We start from the raw sequence: 15,801 nt of genomic DNA, 5'->3' as shown, positions 1-15,801 counted from the left end.
CTTTTTAAAGCAAAATTTGTGTCTTGTCTGTTTCAACTTTTAAACATAGGTCTACTTGATGAGATTGATGAAAAATTGGAACTGCTTGAGCTGTTTACAGGACAACACGTAAGGAGTGCTTGATATAAATTATATATATTTATATTGGAAATTCAAGCATCATAACTTCTAAGGAGCTATACACTAATACAAACAGGTGAGACCTAGTACTAGTACATCTTAACATTTTAAACCTTGACCTGCACTCTAGTAAAACAAGTTAGATGTTCTAAGTGGTTAGAATTCAAGTTCTGGCTCTCCAAACATGCACTTCTGCCTTCCAGCAAACTCCGTAGTGAGAAGCATCAACACGAACTTCAAATTAAAAGAACCAGCAAGCCATGCATAAGATTGCATGTCGGGACAGGTCAACCATACATTTTGATAAAACATTTTACAAGGTAACTGAGGTTTTCTATGAATCTGCTGTGGAGTTGGGTTCGAAAAATTTTGCAACAGCCTGATACAGACTTTTCTCATCGAAGGGCTTAGAAACGTAACCGTCCATTCCACATTTCAGGCACTCTTCATAAGTGGCGTGGATGACATCTGCTGTCATAGCTAATATTGGTAAATGCCACTTCCCCTTTTTTTCAGTTCCTTCAACGTCTTTTCCTCCATTCATCTGCTCATTTGCCTTGCTCTCCAACATTCGAATACGATGAGTTGCCTCGAAGCTGCAGAGAATGAAAAACTATCATACAATCATATACATACTGTGGTATTAATTTTTTATTAAATTGACAGTACTTAGTATGAAACTCAAGAATGAACAACATATAATTTTCACAGAAGACATTAAAACATACCCATCCATTTCGGGCATTTGAATATCCATAAAGCATGCGTCAAAATTGTGTGGTAGCTGAAGCAATGCAAGGGCATCTTTTCCACTCTCAGCACATTCCACACTAGCACCAAACTTCTTGAGTGCGCCAGCAGCAACTCTGCGATTTACCCTAATGTCATCAACTACCAATATATTCTTGCCATAAAGCAAGCTACGAAGAAAAGTAGATCCATTTATCATGTCTCTTTCTTGGTGTGCTTTCTTTTCCGTCCCCATTACTTGTTGAAGGCATGCTGCCACCATGCTTGCTCTTAAAGGTTTCATGATCACAGTATCCGCAAAACCTGCTGCTTTTGCCTTGTCAAACTCAGTGCTAGTGATATTGGTTGCGAGAAGTATTATCTTGGGCGAGGTACCCATGTGGCCATTTTGTTTCCAATCCAATAGTCCCAGGTCTAAGCAATCATTCTCACCAGATAACCATGAGTCCTTCTCAATGAGAATCATATCTGCCTGCCAACCCCTGCTGCCATAACAAGTAGAATGTTGAGTCACAAATTAGATTGAGTTGCAACAGTCAGATAGATGGAAAAAGAAAATGAATCAGAATCATAGAACTTACTTTGATCTTACAGAACCATTTTTGCTGCCAGATATAGAGGCTGCAGTCCTAATGTTATTAACAATTTCAACCAATAAACCAAGTCTCTTTAATTGGTATCTTGTTATACTAGCTCTAATTTTTTTTTCATCCACTAAAATTGCTTTCAGTCCTTTAAATGCCACAGGTAAATCTGCGGAATGAGACTTTTTTGTATCACTATTTGCACTCTTCTGGCACCTTCTAAAGATAGCGGTAAACGAAAATGTACTTCCAACCTGAGGGTGACTAATGAAATTAATCCGACCACCCATCAATTCAACTAGGCACTTGCTAATGCTCAATCCAATACCAGTACCCCCATAATTTCTAGAAGTTGAACTGTCTGCCTGCATGAACGGTGTGAATACTCGCTCTTGTGCACCTAAGGGGATCCCAATTCCTGTATCCTCGACAGATACCATCAGTTTGACATTCTGAAATGCTTCCTCATGAGCACTTACTTTTTGAGTGGCCAAGTGCAGGGACTCTTCATCAACAATCAAATTCTTAAAGGTTTTCCAACTATTCATATCTTCAGCCACTTCACGACCGCTTAGAGTACTAGACCGCCCCCCACCAGATAAAACTACACATTCAGATTCTCCATTCATGAAGCTGTCAGCTTTTGCCTTCATTAAAGCTTCTGCATGCTCCGCAAGATGGACTTGAACAAGTACATGTCCTTGTTCTGTAAACTATTGTGAAATAGATTTCTTGAGGCATAGATCATATAAATTACTATTTTAAAAGACAGACAACGTCTTAAGGATACTGTAGGTGGGGAGATCATCTACAATTGAGTCTCATATGACGTCTCATGCAGAAAACAAGGAAGAGAAATTAGCAAGGGAATAATAGTTCTTACCTTGACAGAATTTCCCACAAGATTTGTAATAACCTGCCTGAATCTTCCAGGATCCCCCATAACCATTTCCGGAACTTTATCAGATACAAACACGGCCAACTTTACTTCCCCAGCGGAATCCAAATCAAAAGACAAAATAGCAAAGCAAAAAAGATACGAATGCAATGTTAGTACAAGCATATATGCAATCATGGTTATGACTACAAGGAAGTAACTAAACCAATTATAACATCTAAGGTAGATCTTACCTCAATACCCTTGTGCCTAGACTTTTCAGAGAATAAAGAAAGGACATCATCAAGTATGGCGCGGATGTCAAATGGGACTGCCTCCAGCTCTAACTTCCCAGCTTCAATTTTTGCCCTATCAAGGACTTCATTTATTAAAGTTATCAGCGCCTTCCCACAAGCCTGAGCAGTTTGACCATAATCCCTTTGGGTTGAGCTTAAATCCGTATCAAGAAGCAATGCAAGCATCCCTGTAATAACATAAGTAAAAACTAACGGACTATATCTAATATAGTAACAAGGGTTCCCCTTTGACTCCAGCCGATAACAGGAAATCAAAAAGGATTAAGAACCCACCAAGAATGCCATTCATCGGAGTTCTGATCTCGTGTGAAAGAGTAGCTAGAAACTGAGCAGTAAAACATACAGAATTTCAGAAAGTGTATATTCAATAAAGGTATAATTTAAAAAACAGATCAAATATAAATATAACAATAAATAAAATTGATTTTTTATTTAAAAAATAGGCAGTGGAATGAAACCTGTGATTTAGCAACGTCAGCAGCTTCAGCTCGAACTTTCAGTCGCTCCATTTCATGGAAATCATCCTCAACTTTAACAATATGAATTGCTCCACCATAAGTCATGTAGCCAACCAACAAACCAATCACGAAGAACAAGAATGCAGTGGTTATTGCTGTCCATGGTGTTGGTGCCTTCTGGAGATACCTGAATAGGAGGAACCAGATAGTAAGAAATTGTATATAAAACTTTAGAATCAGTTTCTTTGGTTTCAAAAAAAAATTATAATTATTCCTCGATCATATATAAGATTGAGTGTACGCACCGACAAATCATTTGGTGTTTTCGATATGGATCCCCAAAGTTGAGCATGCTCACACGCTCGAGTGAAATGTCGCTATCTTGATTTTCGTGTCCATACATGATTAGCGGGTCAGAGGAATTTGTTATATCATATACATTCACAACAATTGCCTGGTTCCCAGCAAGCTGCCCAAGTAGATTTTCCACTAAGGACTCAACATCAAAGGCTCCGCCAATGTATCTGTTAAACATAAGATCTGTTTAGCCACATTTGATCACTTTTAACCCAAGTTTCCTCATTAGAGAAAAATTTAACAAGTCATTTAAACTTTGATTTGGTATTTGGTAGTTTATATTAATGGAAGAGTACATAATTAATGTTCCTGTTCTATTTCAAGAAGATGCTCCAATTATAATTTCGTTATATTTATAATTTCATTTAAGATGGGAATTGATGTAATTCCCATGAAGCAGGTACATCAACCAACCATTAAAAGTAATTCTTACACTACACCTGTAAATTTTGGACATAAACACATTGAAAAGTGTCAATATATATTTAGTACTTAAGGGGCAGTGTTCCAGTGGTATCAACCCTCTACCTCCAGTGGGAGGTTGAGGATTTAGGTGACTTGTGTATGAGTATAGGAGCGGGGGTCCTGTTAGAACCCCCGCTTTCCATTTAAAAAAGAGAGTAAATAATCAGCTAATGCATTACACTATATTTGAGGTGCCTATTTTGTACTAAATGAAAGCATTGTGTCAAAATGTTACGAAATCATACAAAGTACCGATTAAATATATAAAGTGGTAATAATCATTTACATATTGTGCTTACATTAAAGAATAATTGTATCCCGTCTAATTATCTTCCTATATTCACATATTCACAAGCCAATAGCATCACCTAGTTTTATTTAGTTTAGTTGATATATGATATATGCTCTGTTGCTTCTAACAATAACATTTGATATACAGGACTGAGATAACGCTGACATTTCTTGGCACATTAAGACGAGTATCATCAAGCGATAAACCTTTCAACTATAAAAGCATCAATTTATAGATGTAATGTAAGTGGAAACCTGACCCTCTAAATCTTAGCTGCTAATTCAACTTTTTTTTTTATTTTAATCACATGGGTGAACAAAATTATTTTCCTTTTCACAGAATTGTTCCCTAAATGTTGAAATGGGTGAATGACAACACCGCTTGAACGTACCCTAAATGTTGAAATGGGTGAATGACAACACCGCTTAAATGTAACGGTTGTACCGGTTCCTGCACACCGGTAAGTATCTACAGTTCTACAGTCCTATATGGGATTGAAAACTTTAAAGTTTCTTAAAAGTGTTGTAGGAAATAACAATCAAAAGTAAGGTAGGAATCATTGACCAGTAAAGATTATGCATAGATAGCACGTCACTGTTAGCTTTTAAATTTGGTGGCATTAAAATATTAAATTGATAAGGAGACAAGGTCCTCAAGCCTTTTCTACTAAAATATTGAAAATGGTAACAATTCAAAGGAGACTGATTTTTTTACCAAAGTTACAATTACTTGGCACATAAATGATTGCAGGAATTAGAAATCATGATAATTTTATGGAAATTTATGTATGTTATATTTTGCAGATTTGGGGAAGTTAGGCTTGAAATTTCTAAGCTAAACACATAAAAGTGAACTTGGGAGAACCTAGAAATGCAACAGTGGGGATCAGTAATAGATGTTTTGGCTCTTACAGAATAAATTACATTTTTTATAATATATTTCAAAAGTTATTGTCCAGTCACTGAATTTTACAGGACAGAGACAATCAAAACCAACAAAATAGTTCAATAAATAAATTTGGCATAGACCAACATACCTTGCATCGTTAAAAATTGCGAATTTATCTTAAATTACATTAAAAAAAACTTTATTTGCTCATGGGACAAAATTTATCGTAATCATGATTTACGAAGTTTGGACTACATGTTCTAGTGATCAAACTGTAAATGAAGTACTGAGAATGCACCAAATAGAAAAATTAGAGACCAAGACAAGGAACAAGCTTACCCAGCAGTGGCATCAATTCGTTGTTCCAAGGACGGATTTGAGGGAAGCTTGAATTTGTAAACTGGGAATGTAAGCACTACCCCGAGATGATGAGAACCGAGTAGACGGAAGGGGCTAGTAAGAACTGCTTTTCCAGTAGCTCTAGCCCTCAGTATGTTTTCACGGTCCTCCTGTATCAGAAGTTAGAACAGAGAACATGTAAATTTAAGATGGAAAAGATGCAATACCAGTAACAATATGAGAGCTAAAAATTACCTCTCCCGACATCATATCAAGTGATTCGATATAGGAAACAGTTTCTTGAGAGAAAATGACAGGCGCATACTCATCTCGAATAGGTGAAGGCTCTCTCTCCATTGTTCTTATTGTCCACCCATTCAGCTTCTCAAACTGTTCCCTATCAGAATCCACAACTCTCTGAGCATATGCCACACCACTCAACAATGGCCTCTCAAAAGCTGTCCTAGCAGTGTACTCAGCAAAAGTCTCCTACATTTCCCCCAAAAAAGCTACAAAAATCAAAACGTGCTAAAAACACCATAAAAAATCTACTAAAATCCAAGAACATAAAATTAGCTCAAACCTGATCAATTGCTGATGGATTCTTGTAATAATGAAAAGTCGAAACCAAAACGGCAAGAGCATGAACATGATTAACACTAACACTGAACTGATCTTGTAACATTCTAGCCCTTTGATCACACATACTCACAAGCACTTCTTCCCTCCTCTCCTTATTATCAGCATTCATTCTATTGTAAATAACTCTACTAACAAAAACAGTTGATAAAATCCAAAGCAACAGAATTTTTGGCAGCCATACTCTATTAATAAAAGTATACTTTCTTTTGGTCCCAAATTGATCATTCAACTTAACAGCCACCATATGGTGACTCTGCAATTTTAAGCCCATCACTAACACAAAAAATCCAACTGTTTTACAATCTCTTCTTCACCCTCCTCTCCAACTTCAAATCCAAACTAAAAGACAAGCACCCATTAAAATACACATATCTTAGACACATGTGCAGTTGCCGCAGCTTTATCAAAAGACTTGGAGAATTTTTCAGAACCACTTTTGCTGTTACACAAAGAAAAAGGTTACTTATTCACCCAAGCTAAATTATTGTCACAACATTGTTTTGTGTGATACAATACTAATACTAAAAACAATCCAATGATATTTTTTAACAAGAAGAAAAACAAGAAAAGAAAGATTTACCAAAATCAACATGGAACAAGCATGGCTTACTGCAGTTATCAAAAGATGTACAAGCTCACATTCCAATGCAAAAACCCAGTGGGGTTTCTTGGGTTTGAATGGATTATAAAATGACAAGACTTCTAATCATACTATTCTCTGTGTGTTTTGTGTGTGTGTGTTTTTGTGTGCAAGCGTGATGTTAAGTTGAATAATCCAGACAAGTATGGTGCACATTTTTCTAACACATACATAACAAAGAGTTTAAGTTTAACTAATTTTTTTTGCTATTAATTATAAGCACATTTCAAGAGTCGAAATTATCCCGAAACGTAACACAAAGCATACCTGGACTTGCCCAAAAGAAAATAAGAGTTTAACCGCTGTGCCAAAAAATTTATATGTCTCTTCTATGTTTAGAGCTGGTTCTTAAACTATACTACACATTGACCAGCTAAGCTAAGCTAAGCTTCATATACATACAGCGTGTGTGTAATAATTTATGTAAATGTGTGTAAGATTGTAGAAAGAGAAATAAATCTGCTTTTGGTACAAGAAGTGAACGTGGGTTGTGTACAAATTTGAAGTTTGAACTGAAATGACTTGTGATTACAAGTCTTATGGTGTTGGGTACGAATTATATATATTTTAAAATAAATGGAAATGCAGAGAAATATGTTCTGTACCCCAAATATTTAAAGCCACTGAATCGAATTTGAGGATTTTTGCGGATACGCTTTTGTCCCCCGGAAAGCTTAAATTATTACAACAAATTTATGGTCTTTGTTTATTTCAACATGTTGTTGACTTGTTCACCGTTATTAAAACACAACTTTTTTATGCTTAAAGTTAAAACCATCCTAAAACATATTGATAGTACTTACTCCCTCCGTCCTAATGTATATTTCTCATTTTGACTTCTGACACTATTCATGATAAGTGATTAACTATTAATTTATGTCTAATCTAAAATATCAAATATGGTCTTGTGTGTTCTTGTTGAATTTGTGTTTATGAGTACTTTAATACAATAAAATTTTTATATTTAATACTAATACGAAATTAAAGATATTAATAATCAAAAGTGTGTATTGGCAAACGTGTCCAACACAAATAGGAAACGTTTTTAGGGACGGAGGGAGTACTAAACGCTACTGTCTTCCCGTTTTTTTATTTTTATTTATCATATTTGACTTTTATGTGGTTAAATTTATTAAAATTTTATTGAAATTTATTAATATTTTATAAGTAAACAAAATAAAAAATATATATTTAATGTACTTTAATATATATTTTTTAACTATTATAAATAATATAAGAATAATATTTAATTTTTGAATAAAAAATATCAATTTGACCAAAAAAAAATGTGACAAATGAAAAGGAGGACGGAGAGAATATTCACTGGCCGCCAAAATACAAGTATCCATGCTTGTACCCCTCATAAATAAACAAATGAAAACTCTTACTCAAATATCATTAATTGTTATAAAAACTCTTTAAAAAGGATAATTACAATAATGTCAATATTTATATCGACAACTAAAACTGGACGTATTATGAAAAAAGTCTCCCTTTACGCTGTGTTCCAGAAACTTTTTTTGTGGAGAGAAAAGAAAAGAAATGTAAATAATACATTTCTTCAGCTTGTTCCCGAACAACTTTTATGAAAGAAAGGAAAAGAAAGCTGCAGATTTGGGAAGAAGTTTTCTTTATTTTTGTCTCCAAAATCTTCTTCCCACTTTTAGAAAGATTAGGAGAGAAAGGAAAATTGGTTATTTTCTATTCTTTTCTTTTCTACCCTAGATTCGGGAACACAGCGTAAGGGAGTACTATTATGGCAATTGGCATGGAGAAAGTAACTTTATCCTAAATAATTGTCAATTTTAGATCTATTTATAAATAAATTTAATTAGGTATTGATTTAACAAGATCGTAGATAAATTGCGATATTTAATATCACATGCTTCGACTATTTTAGCACCATTTTCAAAACATGAATGTAAATTTAATTGACTTGTCTGATGGTCGATAAAATCCTCCTCATTTCTCGTATTTATTTATTTTACTTTTAATTTTAATGATATAATGACTATATCATGGTCTATATTTTATTATTTTTATAGCACCAACTATATTATTATACTATTTTAATTTAATTTGTAGCACTTACTTAAAAAAATAAAATTTCAAATAAGTAATATGTATATGAACATGGCTGATTTATGAATTATGATCATCTTTAATCGTATTTTTTTTAAAAGTAACTGTCGAGTTTTAAATTGGACGCTAATAATTCATATAATGGTTGAGTTTTTTAAAAACTTACGGGAGGTCACGTATAATTGATTACAAAAAAATCAAATTGAACTTGTATTTGTTTTTTTAATTTAAATTGGAAGTTATAATAGTTTGACCAACTAATATTGGTCAAAATACATGCGTGGAAATTAAAAAAAATCGAGAATGAACCCATGTGTCAGACAGTACATCAAAAACTTCTAATATTATCATTATGCATTATGCATGTAGGAAAATGAAAATCTTCTTTCATGTCATCTTTCAGAGTCTTACAATTATAGGGTTTTAAATAAAACATTTAAAAAATATTTCATCTTTATCCAACATCTTAAAGTTGTTATGATAATAACAGAGAGAACTTCACTAATTTTGTATGTTTGAACGCATGCCTCAACAATAACATATCTTGTCGAAAATGACTTTGGGACAAGAAGTTGATCTCATTACCGTGAATAATAACGTATTTATCAATAATCATGCTTTCTCTGTTTTAAAACAATAGTTTGTTTTCAGAAAATATAATTGAATCAAATTAATTTTTCATTTCAATTATAAAGGTAATTTTTTTGAATTAATTTTGAGATTACACCCTAATTTGTATTCAAAAATTTATTTTATCTCACACATATTTAATTTAAATTTTATGATAATATTTGTTACATGTACTATATTAAATTAATATAATAAATACTTAATAAATATACTTCCTATTAATTTCAAAATTTCTTAATATAGGTAAATTTTTGACATTACACTACTGTTTTGAAGTGGAATATTTATTATGGGTGTCAAGATGTTCACGGGATGAGGTTGAGTAAGGGCTGGTTTTTGTTATAAAAAAAAAGTGATACAAAGCAAATTTTTAAGAAAACGCATTTGTAGTTTGGGAATTTATCAAAAGTATAATTTTTAATAAAATAATTTGTAAGCGTCTAAAAAGATTTATAACAATATTATTTTATTCTGAATATATTTATAAAAATACGATATTACATAATAAATTACATATTTAATATGAACTGTGCAACTCGTTTAGATTATATTTCAGGTTCCAATTTTATATGTATTTTAGCTTGTAAATTATATTGCATTATGGTTGCAAAATTTGCAGAACATATTTTCGCTATTTTTTAAAAAAAAAATCAAGTTGTAAAGTTGCAAAATGATTCCAAAATTGCAGAATGTATTTTTGCAAAAATTTTTAAAAAATGATAATATGTTTGAAAAAAGTTTGTAAGCCTGATATATTTATGAAAAAAAATCCTTGTATTTTTTATTTTTTAGAGAGCATGGGGCATTTTAGTATATTTTAAAAGATTAACAGTGAAAAATATAAAATTTTATTTTTTGGAAACTGTTTCTTGTTGCCCTTGCCATTTCCTCCACCGGTCTTGGTGCATTTTTATTGAAGTCATAAAGGGTGCCAAAAAAATTGTCACCAACACTTGGCACCTTGTTGTTACTGCTGCTCAATTTCAAAAAAAAATACTCCCTCTATTTTAAATTCTATTTTAAATTAGTTGTCTCATTTAATTTTATACATAACTTAAGATGTCTTAATTTATATTTTAGATAATTATTTTTTAAAAAAAATTTTACTAAAAAATTAAGATTTAAACTTTTATTTATAAAAAAAAATTTTAAAAATAATCAAAGAAGTTATACGATCAAATCATCATAAAATATATGTAAAAATCAAACAGGACAACTAATTTTGGATGAAGGGGTATAAATTATTATATTAAAGTATGTAGTACTAGTATTTACTTATTTTTTCTTAAAGTAAGTTTCTAGCGCTTCATTTAAACAACTTGTATTATTATTAGAGTTTGGGTGCTAAATATAATATGAATGTAAGAAGAAATAAAGTATTACTCCCTTCGTCCAAAATATAAGTTCCTTTGAGTCCTAAAATATAAGTTTTTTTTTTTACGCGTATATTAAGATGTATAAAAGTTATAGCTCGGGATATTTTTTTTATAATTTATTTTTAAAATTAAAATTTAATATGTATACTTTTATTTAGAAAAAAAATTGAAAAATAATTTGAAAAGCTATACTTTTATTCACATTAAAAATAATGTAAAAAATCAAAGGAATTTATATCTTTGACGGGATGAGTATTATTTTGAAAAACTCTAGATATTATAAATTGGTTACTTAGAGTTAGAGTTGGTAAGCTTCACGCGTACATATAAATGCTCACAATAATTAAAATACTTCAGTGTCATGCCTATCCATTCGAATTTTCTTTTAAAAATTTATTGGAATACCTGATTTAGTTATTTTTAACATTTGGTGTACAAGTTAAAAAGCTTTCATCGAAGACTCCATCCAAAGTCCAAACACAATAGCTAGTTTTCCTTTGCTTCACGAGTTGTAATGGAATCAGTTGTTGCACGACTTGTTTACATATTTTGTTAATAATCAATGTTATAAACGGACATTACACATTAGGGAGATGGATTTTATATATGAACACATCTTAACTGGTCACTAATCATGCCTTTTGGGAACACATTATTGAATCACAATTATATGAAGAAGAAAAGAAAATTAAATGAACAGAAAAGTCGTAGCACTTTAATGTAGGTTGAGGAGAAGAATAAGGTTCTGTCCTGGAAGATCCTTGAAGCATATACTAACCTAATCTATATGTACAATCACCTAATCCGTGTGACCCACACATATGATTTGCCAAACTAGTGCTTGTGAACATTAATATATCAAAGATATGAATATATAAAAGCCAGCTAGCTAGCAGGCAATAAGAGTAAGAGTATAGTATGGTTGATGATCTTGAATGACCTAACGAGATGTTTGAATATATCTGATAGGAGGGTTGTATAAATAAATCGCTCAACCGCATCCAATCGCTCGCAATCGAACCGCATTTGCGGATAATCGCGAAACGCGGGTTGATTGTCGATTTAAATTTTAAAAATCGTTCATTCGCGGTTTGAATGCAGTTTTAAATTCTTGAAAATCGCAACCGCAACCGCAACTCGTAACATATATTTATAATAAAATATATTTCCAAAAATGTAGTTGGTATCATATAAATTAATAAGTATACACATTTATCAACTAATCTTAGGTTAATGTTAAGACTTCATTAATCAAATTCACAATCATTATAAGATATATAACCAAACAAATGAAAAATATAATTTACATGTAATTTTTTTTATCATTTTCTTTTTTTTTCTCCCGCCTCCACATTTTTGTATGTTTTTAATATCCTTACTCCACACACGGAGCATTAGTTTATATTTTATTTTTGAATGTAATTTATCACGTAACTTAAACTTCAATTTATTAAAATTCCAAATTTATTTTTTTGCAAATTATTAATTATTTTAAAATAAGTGGTTGAACCGCAAACCGATCCGCAATAACCGCAAATTCGCAACCGCAAATGATGCGGTTAACCGCAACCGCTAAACTTCAATTTATTAATATTCCAAATTTATTTTTTTGCAAATTATTAATTATTTTAAAATAAGTGGTTAAACCGCAAACCGATCCGCAATAACCGCAAATTCGCAACCGCAAATGATGCGGTTAACCGCAACCGCAAATGCTTGCGGTTGCGGATGACAATTTTTTAAAAGCGGATGACAATTTTTTAAAACCGCTCTTCACGGTTTGGTTTGACTTTTACTCCAAAACCGATCCGATCTGAACCGCGTACACTCATGTCTGATAGTATTACGTGTTAGTTATGATATGAAGAATCCCCGGCATTGAATGTTTCAAAGAAGAGGTCAGAAACTAAAATGTTGGTTTGTTCATAAACTGGATACACAAGATTTCATGGGGACCATTTTTTTTTTATATATATCGGTTACACATGTTTGGGGGCCTTTGCCGTTTGTCCTCTTCTTTTGTACAGTATTACGGCTGTTAGCTCTGTTTTGTACTCCCTCAGTCCCGTCCTGTATGTTCGAGATTTCTATAAAGTAGAGTTTTATAATATATTTTTTTAATAAAAGTTTAAACATAAAACTTTTATTCAGGAAAAAAAAAATTAAAAAAATATTATAGAGTTATGTTTTAAATGAGTATTAAAAAGCGTGCCAAAAAATAATGTATAAAATTAAATAAGACAAATGGAGTAATGGATATGTACATCTTTTATGATAATTTTCGGGAATGAACATCAAATTTGAGTTTATTTTGAAATGATAAATGAAGTTAGTTTATAAAGATATTTGTAGTAATAATTAACGATAATTTAGCCGGGGATTAATACGGGATATGAGTTCATTTGAACATTGTAATGTAATGTCATTGGACAATAGATTTAAATGTAGAATTATAATATGTAATAGCGTACAAAAGTAAGTATGTAATGTGTGGTTGAGTTGTAAACTGGAAAATTGTGCATACATGATGAATTGTAGTATGGAGTAAAGTTCTATGGAGTCCACCTTTAATTGGAGTCCTCGGAGTCCATATATGTTCTGCAAGTAAAATATAGCTTAAAATATTGTAAAACATATTATTTTTCGACAAACATCACTATTCTATCAAAAATCTTGTAGATTGCATACATTTTACAAGCAGAACATTGCAAAAATATATATTTTACAAAACATGTTTAGTTTGCAGAACATAAATGTTCATGTTGCAGAACATATTACAGAACATACATATTGTACCGTAAATATATGAGATTTGCATGATTTTGTTGAAGTTATGCTCTTTGTGTAACATGTTTTGTAAAATAACACGTTTTACAATATATTTTATTTGCAGAACGTAGATAGACTCCGAGGACTTCGATAAAAAGGTGGACTCCATAAAACTCACCCCGTATGGAGTATGTGCCCTTGAAAGTGCGAGTATAGTATGAAAATTGAAAATGAAAGTGAAAGTATAGGGAGGGGGATATGTGTCGGCCAATGTGTGTAGTGAAAGAGGCAGACCATCACTTTCATCCTCCTAAACAAAAAAGTATATGGAGGAGGAGGAGGGTCTCTCATGCTGGATTAATCATTTTCATCATATCTTCTTCGATGCTCTTATCTTCCCCCCACTCACATGCCTATATATGCCTCCTCTTATTTTATTTTTTAAAGATAAATGGGGGGCCATACACTGGCAAAATTATAAGAGTTTTGAAAATATAGTAAAAATTTATTTTTTAAATTAAAATTTAACAATATCTACTTTGATTCGGAAAAATAAATTTAAAAAATATCAATTTTTACTTTAATATTGAATCTTTTAAAAAATAGGTGAAAAACGTCAAACTGACTATATAATGGACCAAAAAGTATAATATTTAAACTTTTGTGGGTCGTTTCATTGAAGGGGTGGTATATAGAATAGCTTAAAATTTAAAATAATGTGGGTAATTTTTTATATCAAATATTTGTTTGAGGGCTGAAATGTATAAATATATTAAAATGTAAATTTAATTATTTAAAATTTTATTTTAATTATTATTTTAATATATTTTTGATTCATTAATTTATTTATCATATTAAATATTTACAATTTAGTGATTAAATAAAGATAAAACAACATAAATAAATTGATTGCCCCTACTCACCTCCCCTTGATCGTGAAAACCCCGGGTTTAAGGAACAAATTTAGGAAAACAAATTTTTGAACTAAAAACATAAGGGACTGAATTAAAATAAATAAAACACATATCTGATTCCGAAATATTACACCCATCAATTCTTTACTGTGAAGAATTTACGTAGAATCAATAAATACTGAAATTTTGACAAAATATAATATTTGAAATAAATCATTACGAACGTGTAAATAATTTAGTCCGAGTCTTAGACTTACAAAAGTTGTATCTTTGCTTGTGAGTTGTGACACCGCTGAGGGCTGATCAAGTTGGTTATGAAAATAATTGAGATTTTTATAAAAGGTGAATATACTATACACAATTTGTTCCCGAGTTTAAGCAAAAAATATTATAATTTATATTCATAAAAGTAAAAGAAAATAAGGACTCTTTTTGTTTTAAAGAGCATGAAAAATAATTGAAAATACAATACAAAATGTATCAAAAAATAAATTATACACGTGTGCTTTTGATTTATAGTCCGATACAAAAAAATTATTAGTTTGAAATCTACAGTTTTTCAGGTCATGCATATATGTATATTAGTCCTGTACATTTTCGGTGAACTGTGTACATATTTGAATTTAAAAGACATAACAATATTACATTATATATCTAAGGCAGTAAGTTCACATTTGTTGGATTAAAAAGAAAAAACTTAAAGCAAAACTCGATAAGCAAATACAATTAGCTAAAAAAAACTCGAAAAAGCAAAAAGTCTGGTAGTTCTGTACTTCTGCACACTGCATTTGACAAAAGACAAGCAAGAAACGTACCTTTGTTGGTCCAACTTGCATTTATCGGAGAGTTTGATTTGTTGTCTTGTCAGTCCTTTTTTTACTTTTTTTGATCTAATTTTTGGAGTCTATCGTCACATCTACGCTCGGTGGTTGCGGTCCTGCGGATCCAGTCAATTTGAGGTCCAATTTATGAAATTACACTTAGAGGGGGTGAATAGGTGATTATGGCTAATTAGGATTACTTTTAAATTTTACCCGATAATAACTTACTGAGATTTTATCAACTGAACTATAATCTGACAATGATAGTAAGCTGAGATTACTAAATGCAATGTGCAGGAAAGTAAATAGAACACACAAGAATTTTAGCCAGGTTCGACCCCTAAGCCCCTATGGTCTACGTCCTGGTCCCTTACCAACTTGGTAAGAGAATATATTATTGATCAATGAAGGTTACAACTACAAGATACAACAATATATCTCCCTTTATCCCAGCTGCTGATAATGGTTTGCTGAAACCCT

At 31.6% G+C, this 15,801-nt stretch overlaps 1 protein-coding gene across 3 annotated transcripts; it reads right to left on the bottom strand.

Moving 5' to 3' along the window:
- Positions 1-119: 119 nt before the first annotated feature.
- Positions 120-7,231, bottom strand: LOC141684264 (histidine kinase CRE1). 3 transcript variants are annotated; one of them, XM_074489164.1, is made up of 12 exons: positions 6,997-7,231; positions 6,031-6,528; positions 5,703-5,936; positions 5,448-5,617; positions 3,412-3,630; positions 3,107-3,293; positions 2,922-2,973; positions 2,586-2,815; positions 2,338-2,436; positions 1,452-2,167; positions 849-1,355; positions 120-716 (listed from the first exon to the last, which is right to left on the bottom strand). In XM_074489164.1, exons 2-12 carry the CDS (start codon positions 6,358-6,360, stop codon positions 455-457), a joined length of 3,006 nt encoding a protein of 1,001 aa, XP_074345265.1. In that variant the 5' UTR covers positions 6,361-6,528; positions 6,997-7,231; the 3' UTR covers positions 120-454. The 3 variants fall into 3 exon arrangements, with proteins under 3 accessions (XP_074345265.1, XP_074345264.1, XP_074345266.1); XM_074489163.1 differs by lacking the exon at positions 6,997-7,231 and adding an exon at positions 6,670-6,909; XM_074489165.1 differs by lacking the exon at positions 6,997-7,231 and adding an exon at positions 6,670-6,908 and having other exon boundaries at positions 849-1,352.
- Between the last annotated feature and the right edge of the window lie 8,570 nt (positions 7,232-15,801).

Source organism: Apium graveolens, chromosome 9, assembly GCF_009905375.1.
Source record: "Apium graveolens cultivar Ventura chromosome 9, ASM990537v1, whole genome shotgun sequence".
Classification (NCBI taxonomy): domain Eukaryota; kingdom Viridiplantae; phylum Streptophyta; class Magnoliopsida; order Apiales; family Apiaceae; genus Apium; species Apium graveolens.
This window is presented reverse-complemented; position numbering and strand designations above follow the sequence as displayed.